The sequence below is a fragment of the Protopterus annectens genome, chromosome 3.part0 (genome assembly GCF_019279795.1).
Source record: "Protopterus annectens isolate FY-2018-M chromosome 3.part0, PAN1.0, whole genome shotgun sequence".
In the NCBI taxonomy this organism is placed as follows: Eukaryota; Metazoa; Chordata; order Ceratodontiformes; family Protopteridae; genus Protopterus; species Protopterus annectens.
In genome coordinates, this window is record NC_056731.1 from 510,631,918 (window position 1) to 510,650,168 (window position 18,251).

Sequence of the window (18,251 nt, forward strand, 5' to 3'; positions counted from 1 at the left end):
TTTGCACTGGGTGTGACGAGGATGGACAGGATTAGGAATAAGTATATTAGAGGGTCAGCCCAGGTTTGAAGGTTTGGAGACAAAGTCAGAGAGGCAAGATTACGTTGGTTTGGACATGTGCTGAGGAGGGATGCTGAGTATATTGGGAAAAAGATGCTAAGGATGAAGCTACCAGGTAACAGGAAAAGAGGAAGGCCTAAGATAAGGTTTATGGATGTGGTGAGAGAGGACATGCAGATGGTTGGTGCGACAGAGCACAATGCAGAGGACAGGAAGAAATGGAAACAGATGATCTGCTGTGGCGACCCCTAATGGGAACAGCCGAAAGAAGATGATGAAATGTCACATATATACTTCCAGACTAGGTGGAGGCATGGCAACCAGATACAATATTATAGCATGAAGACTGTACAGTAGAAGCACACCCAGGCTGACTCCGGTCCCTGTTTGTTTACATTTGATACAGATAATGTAAGGTCATATGCTTAGCAGTAAAGGAGTATCATACTGGGTCCCCAGCAGTTTGCAGTACATCATAATATTGTGGTGTACACCTGTCCCCAGTGCTAGCCCAGTTTTTCATTGCTAATCAGAACATGCAGTGGAAGACCCATTAGCATCCACTGTGATATGCTGTCATGTCCACACAGTGAGCCTTCAGCATCTTCCCTCCTACAGTGCTGCGCAAAAGTCAGCAGAATGGGTTTTATGAATCAGAATGTATTAGCCCATTGGCTATTGTAATGGACAGAGGCATAGATGGTTGCACTAGCTCCCTGTGCCCCAACCCACAAAGTAGCTTCCCACCCCCAGCTCTTCAAGTGAGGAACAAAAAAACGGTCTGCTTCCTCCCTCCTGCCCCAGCTGACTAATGGAAGAGAAAAAAACAAGTCTGCTATCAGGTACCTGGGGCCAAAACAAGTCTGCTATCAGGTACCTGAGACTAAAACAAGTCTGCTATCAGGTACCTCAGGCTAAAACAAGTACCTGTACCTGTACCTGAGGCTAAAACAAGTCTGCTATGAGGTACCTGTGGCTAAAACAAGCCTGCTATGAGGTACCTGGGGCTAAAACAAGTCTGCTATCAGATAACTGGGGCTAAAACAAGCCTGCTATCAGGCACCTGGGGCTAAAACAAGCCTGCTATCAGGCACCTGGGACTAAAACATGTCTGCTATCAGGTACCTAGGGATCCTGTCCCCAGTTCTCCACTTCCTCACATTTTACTTAATAAAATGATTGAAAAGTAAATGTTGCAAACTGTACTTTTATGTGTATTGATTCATCCTTCAGTGTATCATTTTTTTTATGTTACAGATTCTTAGATCTGGCTGAACTTTTGCCACAGAAGAACCCAGGAGGTGCTACTAGGATTTTGGTACCTGAGTTCCACAATATGTTGAACCATCTTGGGTATTCCATGGAAGATGAGGAATTTGAAAAGCTTTGGAAAAGGTACTTGAAATATAAGTAGTAATAAAACTGCATTACTTAGCTTTGACTTTTTTGAAATATAAGGTACAACCAGCCCTAAATTATATTCATACTATGGAAAAATGCATAGCTATGTTTGGAAGTAATTTAATTATAATGTCTTTCATCTGACCTGCAAACTTTTCATTCAAAACATTAGGAAAACAGCTGAGGGACATGAGCCAGAAGTGAAGTGCTGTGACGAGAGGAAAACACACACATCTGAGATAGTTTTACAGCAGTCTTTGTTTCTACTCCATTTTAATCAATGCAGACAATGTGTGTAGGTTGAAGGAATGCTTTGTTGCTACATATCCTGGTGAATGGGATTACCACTTTAGGTAAAATTCTAGCATTGTTTGTATGCAGCACATTTTACCTGAAACTTTGTTCATTTTGTGAGGAGGCTTAGCAAAGCTTAGAGTGAGATCACAGAAGACTGGGAAAAAGCCGATGTATGAAATTAATACTCTGCTTCATTGCTTACAGAGTAAAGTAATGGAAAAGTACCTTACCAAGAGTAAGGGGTGCAGTGTTTGGAGAGCAATTAACAGTTAGCAGTGTAAACAGAGAACTAGCTGGAAGGAAACTTTCTTCCCTAAGGAGAATAAAACAAAGTAGTACCAGAAAAAGGGTACAAGCTTACAGACTCTGGCATCATCTGGGATGATACTGTGAATCACCAAACAGGCTGTGGCCTACTTCTCTTTTTGGGATTGGTGCTAACATTTTGTTTCTGGTGAGAGAAGAAGTAAAAGAGGATTGTATCCCAACACAGTGAAGCTGTGGTGAGACCAGCATTAGTAGTAGCCAGGCAGTAGACATTCATGTGACTCCCCTGTTTTCATCATTCTTGACAAGCTAATTCTTTGTTTTCAGTAAGTACTGCTTTATTTGTTTCTAACTTCAGAATATCTGCCTAAATACTTCATCCTTAAATTTTCAGGGTCTACGTATTAATTTCCCCTCAAGTGTTTGGCAGTGCTCTCTACAGACTCAGACACCCTGAGTGACATTTTCCTGTAAAAGCACAATTGAAATTTCTCCAATACCTAGTTGTACACAGGACTAGTTTGCAGTGACAAGCGCTGTCCACATAGTTGCAAACCGGATACTCCTGACAGTGATTGCTATTCTCACTCCAACAGTCTAATCAATAAAAAAGGGTCTGTTGCCATGGATATGAAATTTCCTCCTGTTTCCATTACCAGCTTGGTGGATATGGGCATCCTGAGGCAATGTAGAAATTGCCTCATGTTTACTGACAACTAATTAATTCTCAAACAAACTGATATGGTATGTGAGAGATGTATTTGCACAATGTCACTGGAGGCAAAGCTCTCACATAAACGTACTACTAATCTCAATAAGGTTGTCATTAGTACACATGCTACACCCGTCACACACAATTCAGAGCAGACAATTAGACATAGATATGCTGAGGCACTTACATGTAACCTTCCTAAACCACAAAGACCTGCTATACAAAGTACACAAAAGAAATACCCTCAGCAGCCCCAAATGCACTCTTTTAAAAAAACAGCAAAAGCAACACACAGATCTACATCTCATGGAGCCTCTACCTCTAAGCCCATAAGGAAAGCCACCACACAATCCAACATTCTAGTCATTGGAGACTCCATCGTGAGACACACTGATGTCCCTCTCACCAGGCTGAGTAAGGAGAAAGTTACGGTTAGTTGCTTATCAGAGGCTAGGATCCGCCATATTATGCATGCACTCAGGTCATTGGACTACAATTACCAATATGACTCAGTCATAGTCCATGTGGGAGTAAATGACTTGAGACGTACCTCCCTAAACTATATGAAGCGAGACATCATAGAGCTCTCAGAATATGTGTCTCAGGCTGGTATGAGCCTAGCATTGAGCAGCATTTTACCTTCTCCAAGGATGATGCCATAATATGAACAAAAGATGATTGACTTTAATAATTGACTTAGTTTCTGGTGTCATTCTAAGGGGTGCAATATTTGTCAGCATGGAAGGAGATGGTCAACAGGCCATGCTACTTTGCCAGGTATGGTCTGTACCTCTCCCCTCTAGGCTTTTGAATATTAGCTAAAACATTGTCTTCTCCCATAGTGCCGTTTTTAGGCAAAGCCAAACTGAAAGTACTTCCTCCATAGCAAATCAAAACCAAGAAAATCTGAAGGTATTACTGCTTAGTGCTAGGTGTCTAAACAAAAAACTCCATTCCCTAGAAGCTCTCTTTACCCTAGAGAATGCTGATGTCTGTGCAGTCACTGAGATGTGGTTTAAAGCCGCAGAGAGCACACTAACAGTGCAAGGTTAGAATGCCTTCTGCACATTTAGGCCAGCTACTTCACAGTCTGGGACTAAAGGTAGAGATGTCTCTATTTACATCAAAAATAAATATGCTTCAAGGCTGGTCAAACAAAACAATGCACTTGAGTTGCTCCATGTTCAAATCACCATAGGTAAAATCCAATACCACTTCCTTGTAAGCTATAGGTCCACCTCTATAACCCAGGAAACCCATACCATGTATTTAAAGTTATTAGAAACACTAAGCAACCACCCCAATACCATATTCATGGGTGACTTTAATTACCCCACTATTAAGTGGGAATCCTGTACAACACCAAACGTATGTGCACAGAGATTCATTGATTTTGTAAACACAAACTCCCAGAACCAGATAGTCAGTACACCAACCAGGGATGCAACCACACTGGATATGGTCCTTACTAATATGGGAGACTGCTGCAACACCCCCTACTGTAATCCCTTTCCTGATACGGTCAGACCATAAAATGGTCTCCTTTGAAATAAAAATGAAACCTAGGCCCCCAGCTAAAGCTGGAATATTCAGAAACTATTCTAAGACTAACCTCCTGCTATTAAGTGAGAACTTGGCAAAATTTCAATCCCCCATAAACCCTGAGAACACTTCTGCCTATACAGAACTGTTCACAGAAACCCTGTACAAGCATGTTAATAGCTGCATAGAGGCAGCTGTACCCACCAGGAAGAAGTACAGAACTAACTCAAAAAAAACAAGCCACCCTGGTGCAATCACAAAATCAATTGGATGTATAACAGGAGGAAGAAAATCATAGCACAAATTAGGAGGTGCAGCACCCAGCAGGATAAAAGCACTCTTATCAAACTAAACAAACAACTTAGAGGACAAATAAAGTCTACCAAAGCAAAATTTGAGGTAAGTTTGGCCTCCCAGGCCAAGGACAACCACAAAGCATTCTTTGGCTGTCTGCAACCTCAAAGGCAATACACAATTGTGTGTAGAGCTCATTGTAAATGGAGCCACTTATACTGAGCCAGAAGATATAGCAAACCTCCCAGCAGATAAATTCAGCTCCAACTTTACTCCTCTCTCCCCTTCAACCTTTCCTCAGGAAATGTCATCAAATATAACTACCCCTACTATCACTATAGAACAGGTCCTTAATGCTGTCTCTAAGACCAAGAACACTGCATCAATGGGCCCAGACAATATCCCAGGATACCTTCTAAATAGCATGAAACATGACCTATCAGGGGCCTCTGGAATTACTATTTAACTGTAGCCTCCAAACAGGATTTGTGCCTCATAAATGGAGAAAGGCAACAGTCATCCCTCTGCCCAAAAGTGGGCCATCTACAGACCCTGGAAACTACTGATGCATAAGTCTCACTAGTCTTATATGTAAAGCCATGGAAAGAATTATTATGGAGATGATCAATAGAGATATAGTAAATCTCCAGACACTGGACCCAACCCAGTTTGGTTTTGCCAAGGGCAGATCATGCCTACTTAACCTGGTGGACTTCTTTCAGAAGGTCACCAAAGCAATAAATCAGGGCAAAATAATTCATACTGCCTACTTTGACCTGGCCAAGACATTTGACACAATACCCCATGTGGGCATTGTTAAACTGAAGAGGTTAGGTACAAACCCGTATGTCACCCAGTGGATAGCCAAGTGTCACACAGATAGGACCCAGGAAGTTAGACTTGGGGAGTCCACCTCTACAAAGAGGCCAGTCACAAGTGGAGTCCCTCAGGGATCAGTCCTTGGACTGCTCCTTTTTGACATTTACTAAGTCAAGGCCAATATCAGTGGTCTCCGGCTGACTAAATTTGCAGGTGATTGCAAATTAGGAGCTGTCATTGAATCTCACACTGACACAAATGTTCTCCAGGAGGAGCTGACACAGATAATCAACTGGTGTCAGAGCCATGGACTAAAACTAAATGCCAAGAAATTCATAATAGTATCCTTTGGGAAGTCATCCATCCCTGGTAACTATCATATTGACAACACACCCCTTAGAGTTGATCCAGTAGTCAGGAACTTAGGGAAACACATAGATAGTAATCTAGCCTTTGATCATCATGTGTCTAAGTGGTGAGGAAATCATTCTATTTTATGCAACTTATAAACAAAGGTATGGCATCTAAGTCCAAGGAAGTCATTGTTCCACTGTATTAGACATTCATCATGTACCTAACCAGGCATATCCAACAATTGGAATTTCCACTGAGGTTCCTCACTAAAAGAATAAATGGCATAAGTAATATGTCCTGCACAAACAGTCTCAAGTCCCTATCCCTGTATTCTGTCTCCTACAAGCTTTTGAGGGGAAATCTATGCCTGGCATACAGGGTATTGTCAGATCCCACTCTGCTGGACCTCCTGCATATCCACAAAACAAACAGTACCAGAATTACCTGTTCTAAAGACTTAAACCTTGCCTGTGATATAAATAGGAGCTGCTGAAGAGATAGGTATGTATCCAAGAGACTACCTTGTCTAGGAAACAGGCTCCCCATCCATGTGAAGCAGAGTTCCTCCCTAACCCAATTCAAGTGCAACTTGGACAATTGGATCTGAAACCGGTAATTCATCCCTGGTTTGGCACCTATGTCTCTAATAGAAACAGGTAACCTGTAAATGATTCATATCACAGGCCCATGCTTACACTTATCAAGGGTATCAGAACTTGTCAGAGATTTGGGATGCATGGCTAGGCTTAAAAAGGCCCTTGCGGTCATTAGCTTAGTAAACACATATGAATCCGTGGAAAATTACAAATGTTATACAGTATCCCTATACAGAGGATGGCAGAAAAAATCCAGGGAACTACAATCATGTTAACCTAACAACAGGATCAAATGAAATTCATGGACATATCACTGACGAAAAGGCTAGTCGTTTTCCTAGCAGACAACAATCTCTAGGCTAACAAGCAATACCGGAGTTCCTGCACAGAAGAGGTTGTCAGTCATTCTTGATTCAGTTTCATATCTGGGTTACATGAGACCTTGACAGGCGAATCTTAGGGGTGGTCTGCCTAGATTTCAAGATGGCCTTTGACTTACTCCTGCACACAGAGTTGTTAGGAAAACCAAAAGGGCTGGAGGTAAGATCAAGACAAGGAAAAAAAGATAGCAGCAAGGCCGAAAGGAGGAAATGGACAAATCAAGTATAAGGAAAGTGACAACTAAAGTGCCGCAGGAGTCATTCGTAGTTCCAGGAATCTTCAGTATCTTTATTTCAGATATGTCTAAGGAAACAGAGAGTGGGATTGACCTCTTTGACAATGATATAAAATTAATCATAGCACTGCAGGATGGAGAAAAATTGTCTTAGCAAGTATTTGGAAAGGATTGCAAAGTTGATTGAATGGTGGTAGTTGAATATTGGTGCAGACTAATGCAAAGTACAGCATTTTGGCTAAAGCAGCTGTGGTTCTAAGTATCAGTAGACTGGTACTGGAACTGATGGGAACAGAAGAGGATAACTATGTGGTAGTGTTGCACACTCCTGGACTGGACCATTATTAACAGAGTTGGGGGGCAGTGGCAGCAACCAACAGAATGCTGGAGTGTATACTCAAGGGGATGGAATCTTGAGGCAAAGAGGCAATGCTCCTGATCTACCTGGTATTTGCAAGACTATACCTTCAGTACTGTGTGTAGTTCTGGAGGCCATTCAAAAACAGGAACATCAGGCTGCAGGAAGGAGTCCAACGAAAGCCACCGAAGAGTGCATGTGATGAAAGGGTAAAAATATGACTGGATCCTAGAGAATCTAGAGATTTTCCACTAGCAACCAGAAGAGGCAGGAACTTGTGCTATGAGTACACAGACTCATGACAGAGAGATATGAAGGAGTTGTGTTGAACAAGGACAGAAGTGGAGAAGGAAGCATAAACATGTACAGACCACTCCCTGGATCTGTGAAAGTATTTCTTCATTGGCTGAGAAATGGATCAGTGGAATACACTGGATCAGAATGTGTGGCATAGGTGAGAGGAAATGCATGGAGTCCTTCAAAAGGGTGTGGGACAAGAGGAGTGGTGGTTCATTGTTTCCTTTCTTGCTGGGCACAATAAGGGTACAGTAGCTAGCTAGAGGGAGACATGTAGGACAGTTGAAGACCAAAAAAAGCACTGAATGCTTGGTCACAATTCAGCTGCATTCCATAGTTAAATATAAAAGACCCTTTACCTATAAAAAACAATAAATGTCACAGTCTAATAAAGTGCATATTTTGCATATCCTGGCAATTGATACAACACAGAGAACAACTAAATTTGTCATGCTCAACCATTATGGTTTGAGGGGCATGTTAGTATATCAGTGTAACAAATCAAGTTGGCGACTAACAATACAACAGAAGTGGAAGAATGGTACAAAGACACAATATGCCTCAGTAAAAAGAGAAAAATACTCTTGTAACGCAAATTAAACAACAGCAAGTTAAACCTGGTTTGTACTGATCCAAGATTTGGATTTAAAATTAAAAATGTATTCAAATTTTTCAGCAAAACACTTGCAACCATTTGTTAAACAAAGCAAAATGCTCTCCATTGAAAACAGACTAAACATGAGCAACAGTAAACTTCTCTTTCCTTGAAACTAACATGTATTAAAAATGTATCCAACATCCCATTAAACTACATGACATCTGCTAGGATTTGTAATCAGATAGCAAGTAGTGAAGCAGTAAGTTGTGGTTATGTGAAGGGTGCAAACATTCGAAAGTGAAATGTATGATGCATTTGCAAACATCCTGAGACAACCCACTGGACACAAAAGCCCTTTTTTCTGGAGCATCCAAAGAGTATTGTCTGGTGACATGACTTGTCAGACAGAGTCATGCATAAGACAAATGTAGGCGAGGGATTCAAATCCTGTACTACAGGGAAGAGCTCATAAACAGCTCATAGCGTTGCTCATCTGCGCATGGCCATATGCTGATGCTCTTGTTTGTTACATTTCGTTAATTTCTTTACACCATAACTACTCTGGGTTTCAGGAACCAAGTATTTACACACACATACCCACACGCATGACCATCAATTGCAAACCCTTGTATGTCTGCATGCACATCAAATGGTTGCTTATGAACAAATTAATGAACAAATAAATGATTAGAAGTGAATTTCAGCTTGCTGCTTTACGAACCATACAATGCAACCCATTTCATCATCCCAAGTCCCCCCAACCTTTTAACTTAAGAATCAGAGACAAGTCCAAAAGTCCTAGAGTATAAGCAACTACCAAACTCACAAAAAAACGAATAATTAAAGACCGCAAAGCCCACTACTCCAAACTCCAGTACTTGCACTCAACAAATCCCAAAAAATTCTGGGACTCCATCTCATCCATGCTGCATCCTGGCAACAAAGAAAACCCCTGCCCAGACCTCAACCTCTCCAACCTTAAAACAGCCGGCCAGTTCTACTCATTCTTCATAGACTACATAGCTAAACTACCAGCCTCCTTCCCACCCCCCTCCTCCGCCACCACCTCCTCCTGCCCCAATCACCACCCTAATCCTCAACCTTCCTCCACATCCTTCTGCCTCAAGCCCATCCCCACAAGCACTATAAAAAGACTTCTCAAACCCTGTGGCAATGCACCCAACAACCTTCCACCCACCTTTCTCAAACAATCTGCAGACAGCATTGCCTATCCCATCTCTATTCTTATAAATAGATCTATACAAGAATCACACGTCCCTTCTATCTGGAACCATGCTTACATTATCCCCCTCCACAAAGGTGGCAAAAATACTGATACCACCAACTTCAGGCCTATTGCCATCCTTTCCCCTCTTTCTAAAATACTAGAGAAAACAATACAAGCACAACTCGTGGCACACCTAACACTAAACAATCTCCTCTCCCCTACCCAACACAGTTTCTGCCCTGGCCACAGCACCGTGACTGCCCTTCTTTCCTTTCTTGAAACCATAAACCTTGAACGCAACTCAGGCAAGTTCATATTCACACTATTCTTAAATCTGTCAAAGGCCTTTGACACCATCTCACACACCTTACTTATATCCCAACTCTCCGCCCTACACCTCTCTCCCACCACCATCTCCAGGTTTTTCAGCTACTTGTCCAACCGCCAACAAGCTGTCCAATGGAATACTTCAACTTATCCTTCCTTCCCACACCCACAGGTGTCACACAAGGTTCTGATCTTGGCTGTCTTCTCTTCAACCTATTCATTAACAACTTTCACCAATCCATCCCAGACTCATCTGTCATCCAATATGCAGATGACTCAACAATCATCTGCTCAGTCTTCTCCCCCTGCGAGCTTCTAGCAAAAACCCAACTAGCTTTCTCCAAAACAGAAACTTGGATGCAGTCTAACCATCTGGCACTAAATGCAAATAAAACCAAGCTAATGTTTTTTCCCCTACAAAAAACTCATCGACAAATCCACATTCACCATACAGAGCCAAAACAACACCCTCCTTGAAATGGTTCCCAACACCAAGCTTCTTGTCATCATTATTGATGAAGAACTAAAATTTGACTCCAACATCCGCTCCGCAATTAAGAAAAATCACCAAAAGGTAGGTCTCCTTTACAGACACAACCGCTTCCTAAGCCCCTCTACCCGTCAAACTCTTGCATCCACCTTCCTACTCCCCTCCCTTGTGTATGGTGCCCCTCTTTTCACCAATCTCCACATTGGCCTTCGGTCCAAACTTGAATCATGCTACCACAAGATCTCCAAATTTGCAACCAGTTCAAAAAATTCATCCCACCACTGCCACTTCCTCCTCATCCTCAACTGGCTTGAACTACCCAACTACCTCATTTACCTACAACTCACCATTGCCCACAAGCTCACCTTTAAATCTGCCAACCGCCCAGCTCTTGCTACTTCCTTAAAACCTTACATTCCCAACCGCTCACTCAGATCCAAAAACCAAAATCTCCTTCAGGTCCACAAACCTGCATGACCTCCTGGCCATCTACTGCTGTCCCACTCCTTAGCTAAACAGTGGAACTCTTTCCCCAAACACCTATGCAACCTACCTAACCATACAAATTTCAAATCTCAGGTACTCTCTCATCTTTCTTCCAAATGGGAACGCCCTTGCCACGCTCTAACTTAAACCCCTACTCCCCTCATTCCACCTTGCATTGACTCATCCAACTACTTCTACTATTACTTCATCCCACCCAAAACAATCCCTCTCCTACCAAAAACTAATTTTCTCTCCAATATCTATTGTACTGTACTCTCCAATCTCAATTATACTATTACCCTCTCCATGCATAATATTCTCCTAACCTACTAATGGCTAGTAGCTATATATTTTGAAATGTTACACCGACAATTGAGTTTATAACAAAAATATTCACTTTATGTAAATGTTGAAATTTCTGCATTGAATTATGTCTTTTCATTTTTGTAACATTGTGACAAGCCAATTGCAAATATCATGGAGCTTATCTGTAAATGTTTAATTAGTTGTATGAACAATGTCCTTTTGTAACATGTGAAATGTACCTTGCAATTATTGTGGAGCTTTTCTCCCCGGGCCTCCACTGAAAAGGGGCTCTTCTTGGCCCAGTGGACTTCCCCAGTCATCAAACTTAAATAAAATAAAAAAATAAAATAAATAGGAATAGATTTTAAATATTGGTCTTGTATATACAGAAATTTTCTAGCATAGGCAAGTTTTCTATTAGCAAACATTTTTTGAAGGGGTTGAAGCCTGAAACTCATGTTTGTCATTAATTAGGGACTGCAGTCCACAGTACGTTACCATAAAACTACAAATTTTATAAGGAACAGACCATAAACTTGAGAGAAAAGAAGAATGAGAGAGAGAAAAAATCAAGGGCAGTTAAGAATTATATCCTCTGCATACACACATTCACACTCACATCACTTACAGACACTGGTATGACTGTACACCTTGGATATTACTTAAGATCAAGTGAATAAATAAATTCATAAATAATGGCCCAGAAATGTATCTTAGCTTACTGTTGTCAGAACCATATAGTGCAACCTACTGTAGGCCCACTGCACACAGTAGGCAGACGGCAGTGGAAGAATTCAAACCCTGTACTTTTGGCTACAGGAAGCAGATTGTTAACAGGTCAGAGCCTTGAATGCCAGAGGACTCTATTTAATTTAAAAAGATAACAGAACAGCAGGTGTTGTATGGACATGCATTTGCTGGTTAATAATAACTATGAAACTCTAATGACTGGCATTATTGACTGACTATAATTCTCAATGATTTACCTGAAGAATTTTTTTTTAATTATTTGTTGACCAGGCAAGCCCACTGGACAGATTGTCCTTTTTCAAGGGTTACCTTTGACCATTGTTGGGTTAAGTGACTTACATAGAGTCACTCAGTAGACAAATTAAGGTGGAAGTAATCAAACCCGGTACCCTGGGCAGAGGGAGCAGCTCATTAATAATTCAGAGCTTTAGCTCCCCATGCTAATTGCCAGACCAGTTAATAACAGATAGGACATAAATATAAGACAGAATAAAAGATATTCTGCAAAATCAGAGATAGATAAGAGGCAAAGTTTTCTAATTCACTGAAACAGTTAACAGAACGACAGGTTTTTGTATCTACATGCATTTATTTTCTGAACAGCAAAAACTATGAAACTCTAATAACTGGTAATACTGACTGACTGTAATCCTCAGTGATTTATCAAAAAAAACCCCAAAAACAAAGTTAATGATGAGAAATAAACTAACGTTGTCTACTACCTATACTAGTAATGTTAAAGTAGTACAAGATGTAGTCAAGAGATATTGGCCTATATTAACACAAGTACCCCAAATACGAGAAATTGTGGGAGAAAAACCTAGTTTTTTCTTTTAAAAATCAGATAAGCCTAAAAAGACTTTTATGCTATGGTCCAAAAAAGATGGATGGCTTAGGGGAACAGTATGGTACTACACCATGCACTAATGGTATTACACCATGCACTAAATGTAATCAATGTGCATGGATAGACACATCAAGTAGATTTAAACATCCAGACACAGGCAGAGTATAGTTTTAAGATAAGGGCGAACTGCCACACAGCCCATATTATATATTTAGCTATTTGTGAAGTTTGCTCAAGTTATTATATTGGGAAGACCAATAGAGAGTTAAGCCTTAGAATAAGGGAGCATCTTTTATGTATTAAAAATAGAGACGCAAACAATACCTTAGCCAAACATATAGTGAAGAAAGGTGAAACACATACATTTAAGTTTATGGCAGTGGAAAAAGTTAAATAGAATGAGAGAGGGGGTGATCACGTGAATAGAACTGAAACATCAGAAGTACGATGGATAATACGGTTACAAACAGACTGGGGTAGTGGTCTTAATGACAGAGTACCCCTTAAACCCATTCTTAAAAATAGGGGTATACACAAGTAAAGCAGTTATATATAGATAGTATGCTACAATTTACTTGATGTATATGGTTGTTAGCATTTATTTTTTATAATACATTTTATTACAGTAATAGTGATACATAAAGTAATGTATCATTATATGGATGTATTATGTTATAAACTGAGATATATATATATATATATATATATATATATATATATATATATATATGTGTGTGTGTGTGCTTTTAGTACACAATCAGTTTAAATGATAAATTTTATATGATTGGTTTTACGAGATTAATTGTATATGATAAAAAATGTTTTAGTAATAAATTGACTTTATTATATATGTCATAGTAATTGACTTTGTATAATCTGCACATAATTGAATGTATTTATCTCTTACATGTATTTTAAAGCTATATGAAGAGACTAAGTGCCTTTATATATACTTATTTGTTATGACACCTTTAAGAAAAATGGGTGGAACATATATTCAATTAGGAATGTTCAGATTGTTTTATATAAGAGCATACTATGAAGTTAGAATTTATTGTAAGGTAAGGTCTGATGAAGGGGATGCGATGTCCATGAAAGCGCTAACCTAATAAATTATTTGGATTTTATTTGAACTGTATTTTGGATTTTTTCCTTGGATTTGCTTTTATGCTGAGCTCCTACATTTAGTGTATGAACCCTGGAAGATTTTGTGTTGATAACTGTTTTTCTTCTTCTTTCTGGGGTCATTTAATCCAAGCTGCATTCATTTATTTTGTGTGTGCAAAGTTAATGATAGTCTGGCAGTTATGATAATGTAAAGGATTATGGCTATAAGGTTTTGTTGAGCTGCTGCCTGCAGTCAGGCATGCAAGGTTTGATTCTACCTACCTCCATCTGCCTAATGTATGACTTTGTGCAAGTTGCTTAACCAGTGTTGCCTCTTCTGCCTGAAATTTTTAATTGTGATTTTGGCAGTTATTCTGAGGTCTTGATGATGGTCAGTCAGGTTACAAATTATGATTTTTAACTTTCAATGTTCATGAGATGCAGTTCATAAGATTTTAAGAGATTAAACGGTTTCCCATGAATGAGTGCTTAAGCAAACAAGCATGTTTATCAAAAACTCAAAAGTGAGTGCTTTAAGATTAAAAAACAAACATTAAAATTAAAGGCAAGCATTACATACATTACACTTTTTACCCTGCACTTCTGCTTCAAGCATATTAGGCAGGAATGGTACTTCCTGCTATTCTGCTCTCATTGGTCGGCATTTGAGCCAATGAAAAGAGAACAGCTGAGTGCAGAGTTTTTGCAGCTGGAAAAAGAGAGAAAACTGAACTTCGCACATAAAAGAGAACTTTATGTAAAAAAATCTGCGCCAGGGAACAAGGCATTCACCAGGGCACGCAGTTTTTTTGGGGGGGAGGCGCATGCGCCCTTGTGTAGCACCGCCCCAGCACAGGAGAAGTAGAAGTGAGGGCTAAGATAGGGATGGAGAGGAGGCATTGTTTATTTATTTATTATTTGCATTTGTCGACTTGGCTAGAGCACAGACCATATAGGACAATTTTCAAGCTCAGCCAGGAGATACATGAAATTTTCCATCAGATTAAAAATAACTCAGTTGTCACAGTATAATATCATTGTCAGACAGAATATACATTTTAAACAATAACAGTTATACACACAGTTGTCATAGTATATGTGTAACATTGTTGGACCCTGTATGTATTTTGAACAGTTACAACTGCAGCATAATACATGCAGAATTTACAGTATAATGCATATACTGTGTGTGTGTGTGTGTGTGTGTGTGTGTGTGTGTGTGTGTGTGTGTGTGTGTGTGCGTGTGCGTCTGTGTCTAGAAAAAAGATTATCATAGACTGGGTTTCTAGAAGATCATTCTTAACTCTTGTTTGACTCCTTTTCACAGGATTGTATTTGGGGGATGTTTACTTGATACTTCAGTTCAAAGAGATTTTCATCTAATGGAAAAAAAAAGTTCATCCATTCCTGAGTTTTTCCACTCAGTCCAAGACTTCAGCAAGGGTTTTTCTCAGGATAGTAAGATTCATAGCATTTAGATTCTCCTGATTCCTATAGCCAGACCCCACATGAGAAAAATTCAATGGTACCTAAATTTGCATGGTCCCAACATCACCACTCCCTGATATTTTAAATTCCAGTTTGGGAATTTGTAAAAGAGAATTGCTTTGGTGGAGACACCAGTTTTATCTGAATCCAGATCTCCTATTTTCCCTTCCAGCTCCAGTACAGTCTGTAACAACCAATGCCTCAGACTATGCTTGAGGAGCTGTGTTTTGGCAGTAAACGTGTGGGTCTTTGGAACAAAAAAGGCAGAATGAAACACATAAATATAAACAAGATGTTGGCAGTAATAAATTCACTCATTTCTCTCAGTCATCTGTGGTCCTCAGGGCCTTTACAAGTATTTCCAGATATCATAATGATGTGGTACATAAATAAAAAAGGGGACTCCAGATCTCACCAGATTAGTCATAGTAGTCGGAATATAGCCTTTCTGCACAATCTTTCTCTCTGTACAGGCATCTTACATTCCATCAGAGCAAAACATCATAGCAGACAAGCAGAGCACTACCAGGACAGACCCTCAAAACTAGAAATTGAATCAGGAAATCTGACAGAACTGGATCCAGCTGTGGAAAACACCTCAGGTAGATCTTTTCACCTCCATTCGCAGCAAACAACTGGCGAAATTCATTTCTTGAACTCTCTTCAAGCAGGCCTGGAAAATAGATGTAATCTGATGTTGTCCTTTTCATTCTTCCTCGATGAATGGGCTACGGATCTGATCCTCAGATCCAACTCAGCCGCATGCTACAAACTTTGGATCCAACTTCCGAGCTCCTCCCTCTACCCAAGATGCCCTAGTCAATCCCCAATACCTCAGATCTTGTTTGCCATCATTGCACAAGGACATGGGATCCTTCTCTTGCAGAGTTCACTTATGTCTTAAATAGTAGTAAATGGAAAAGTTTAATTACCTTTTGCTCTAAATGTCTTCTTTTATATATATATATATATATATATATATATATATATATATATATATATATATATATATATCAGATTTTCTGCATTAGGCTCCTACTATTTTTATGGCTACCTCTCAGACATACCATTGCTGGTATTTTGCCTTTCTTCTTACCCTATCAAACAGGGTATTACTTTTTTACCATTGGTGCTATTTTCCCCCCAAAAAATCTCTCCTTGCTTTAACTAGCTTCTATGTGGATTTTTACTGTCATGGCTGGCAAGCTGGCATGTTTCAAGAAATGCACTTCTTGTGGGCATAAATTCCCTAACTTGGATGCCTGCAAGGAGTGTGTCTATTGCTTAGGTGCAGCACATTTAAATGCAAACGGTACAATTTGTGCAGGGTTTAATTCAAGAGCCATAGCTAACAAGTGCAGTAAGCTTGTACTTAAAGGTTTGCTTCCTCCTTCATTTTCTTCTTCTTCAGGGGCTCAACCCCCCAGAAAGTCTTCAAAAGCTCCGTTAGCACATAGGAACCATTGGTCTCCAAAGTCTCCTAATGCTTCATTGGAGCCACCATCAAAAGTTCCAAAATTGTCAGATCCGAGTTCATTGGATGCAAAATGACAGACTGTGGACCCTAAGCTTTTGAATCCTAAGCCTTCAGATCCTATTGTTATTTCAGCCAGTCCTACCACTCAAATTATGGATCCTTAATCATTCGATCCTAAGCCTAGTGCTTCTTACACACTGAGGACTCACTCTCCCAAGTTTCTAACAGATCCTATCTCCCCCCAGCGCCATTCTCCTTTCATGCAGACACCTAAAAAACATTCCAGACCTCAGCCAACTACTTTATCCATCAGCTTCTCCAGGGGTCTTTCCAAAGTGTATGTCGATAGGATGATGCAAAAGTTCCTCAGAACTCAAATCCAGATGGGGGTATCTCAGCTCTGTCGCCCATTGGATTCTTGAGCCTTCCTGCCATTACCACTACAGTTTTATCTCCTTCTCCAGTCTGTCCTATTTCAGAGCCCCAGGATCCAACTATTCTGAGAGTTCGAGTCAGATCTAAAGAGAATTACTTCTTTGACTGTGACAGTATCCCTTACCAGTTCTGTTCCTATACCTTCGTATTGGGATGAGTCCCGGAGCCAAAGTGATGACATCAGATCTGGGGGGCTCGGGTCTACTCCAGTGATGTGAGATCCATCCTTCCCCTTGGAGTCTTGGCACTAGATAGCTCAGATCTGGTTCTATCCTTGAAGCACTGAACAGGTCAGAGTCGTGATCTTCTTGTGTTGGGACATTCGGCTCCATTGCACATGGCCATTGCTTGTCTGGGTCCATCTGTCTTCAAGGTTGTGAAAAGGGTCTTTTCTCATTCTAGGGATCTGGTGTCTCATCCTCCCTTGAATCCTACCTCTATTTCCTTTTTGGTTCCAAGCTCTGAGTCCACCGACCTATTCCACAGGGGCAGCCAGTTCCACCTAGCTTCCATTCGATTCCCATGGAAGAAATACCCCTCGCTTCTGACACCTCCCCAGAACATCCCTCTGAGGAGTTCCACCAGAAAGGAATGTGTAAGACAAGGCACATAAATTCCCCTTTGGAATCTCTCACTGAAGATACTGATTTCAATTACCACCTGATGATGTCTCATCTGGAGACCTTTTAGAGATCCTTAAACAGAAAGGTGGTTGGTCCACTGACAATCCTTCTCCAGAGGAGTCAATATTTCTGGAGGCTTTTGGTGCTGGTCCACCTATGACTTGGGTGACTCCCCCGGATGATGAGCTCATCAACTTAGTTGCCAGGCATGGAAGGAGCTGAATTCTGTTGAACCTATCCCTCATCATCCAGACAAGCCTTTAGCCCTTCTAAAGGATGAACCCCACTGTAGCAAAGGAGTCCCTGTTGATGCAAAGGTTGTGGCAGCAGCCACCAAAAAGGAGCTAACAAAGCAAAGCTTCTCTATCCACCTCCCTTTCATGTCTTCTTTCATCAATGGTCCTTTTGATGGAACATCATTATTTGGCCCTTCTGTGAAAGAAATGCTTACCCACAGTGAACAAGAAGGAAAGACT

At 40.5% G+C, this 18,251-nt stretch overlaps 1 protein-coding gene across 1 annotated transcript in view; it reads left to right on the top strand.

Annotated features, from left to right (window-relative positions):
• LOC122796453 (EF-hand calcium-binding domain-containing protein 6-like) overlaps nucleotides 1-18,251 on the top strand; it is a 1,291,945-nt gene that overhangs the window by 369,220 nt on the left and 904,474 nt on the right. Inside the window, exon 6 of the mRNA XM_044064930.1 lies at nucleotides 1,318-1,455. Within this exon, the coding sequence (XP_043920865.1) occupies nucleotides 1,318-1,455 (138 nt within the window). The remainder of the gene's footprint in view (nucleotides 1-1,317; nucleotides 1,456-18,251) is intronic.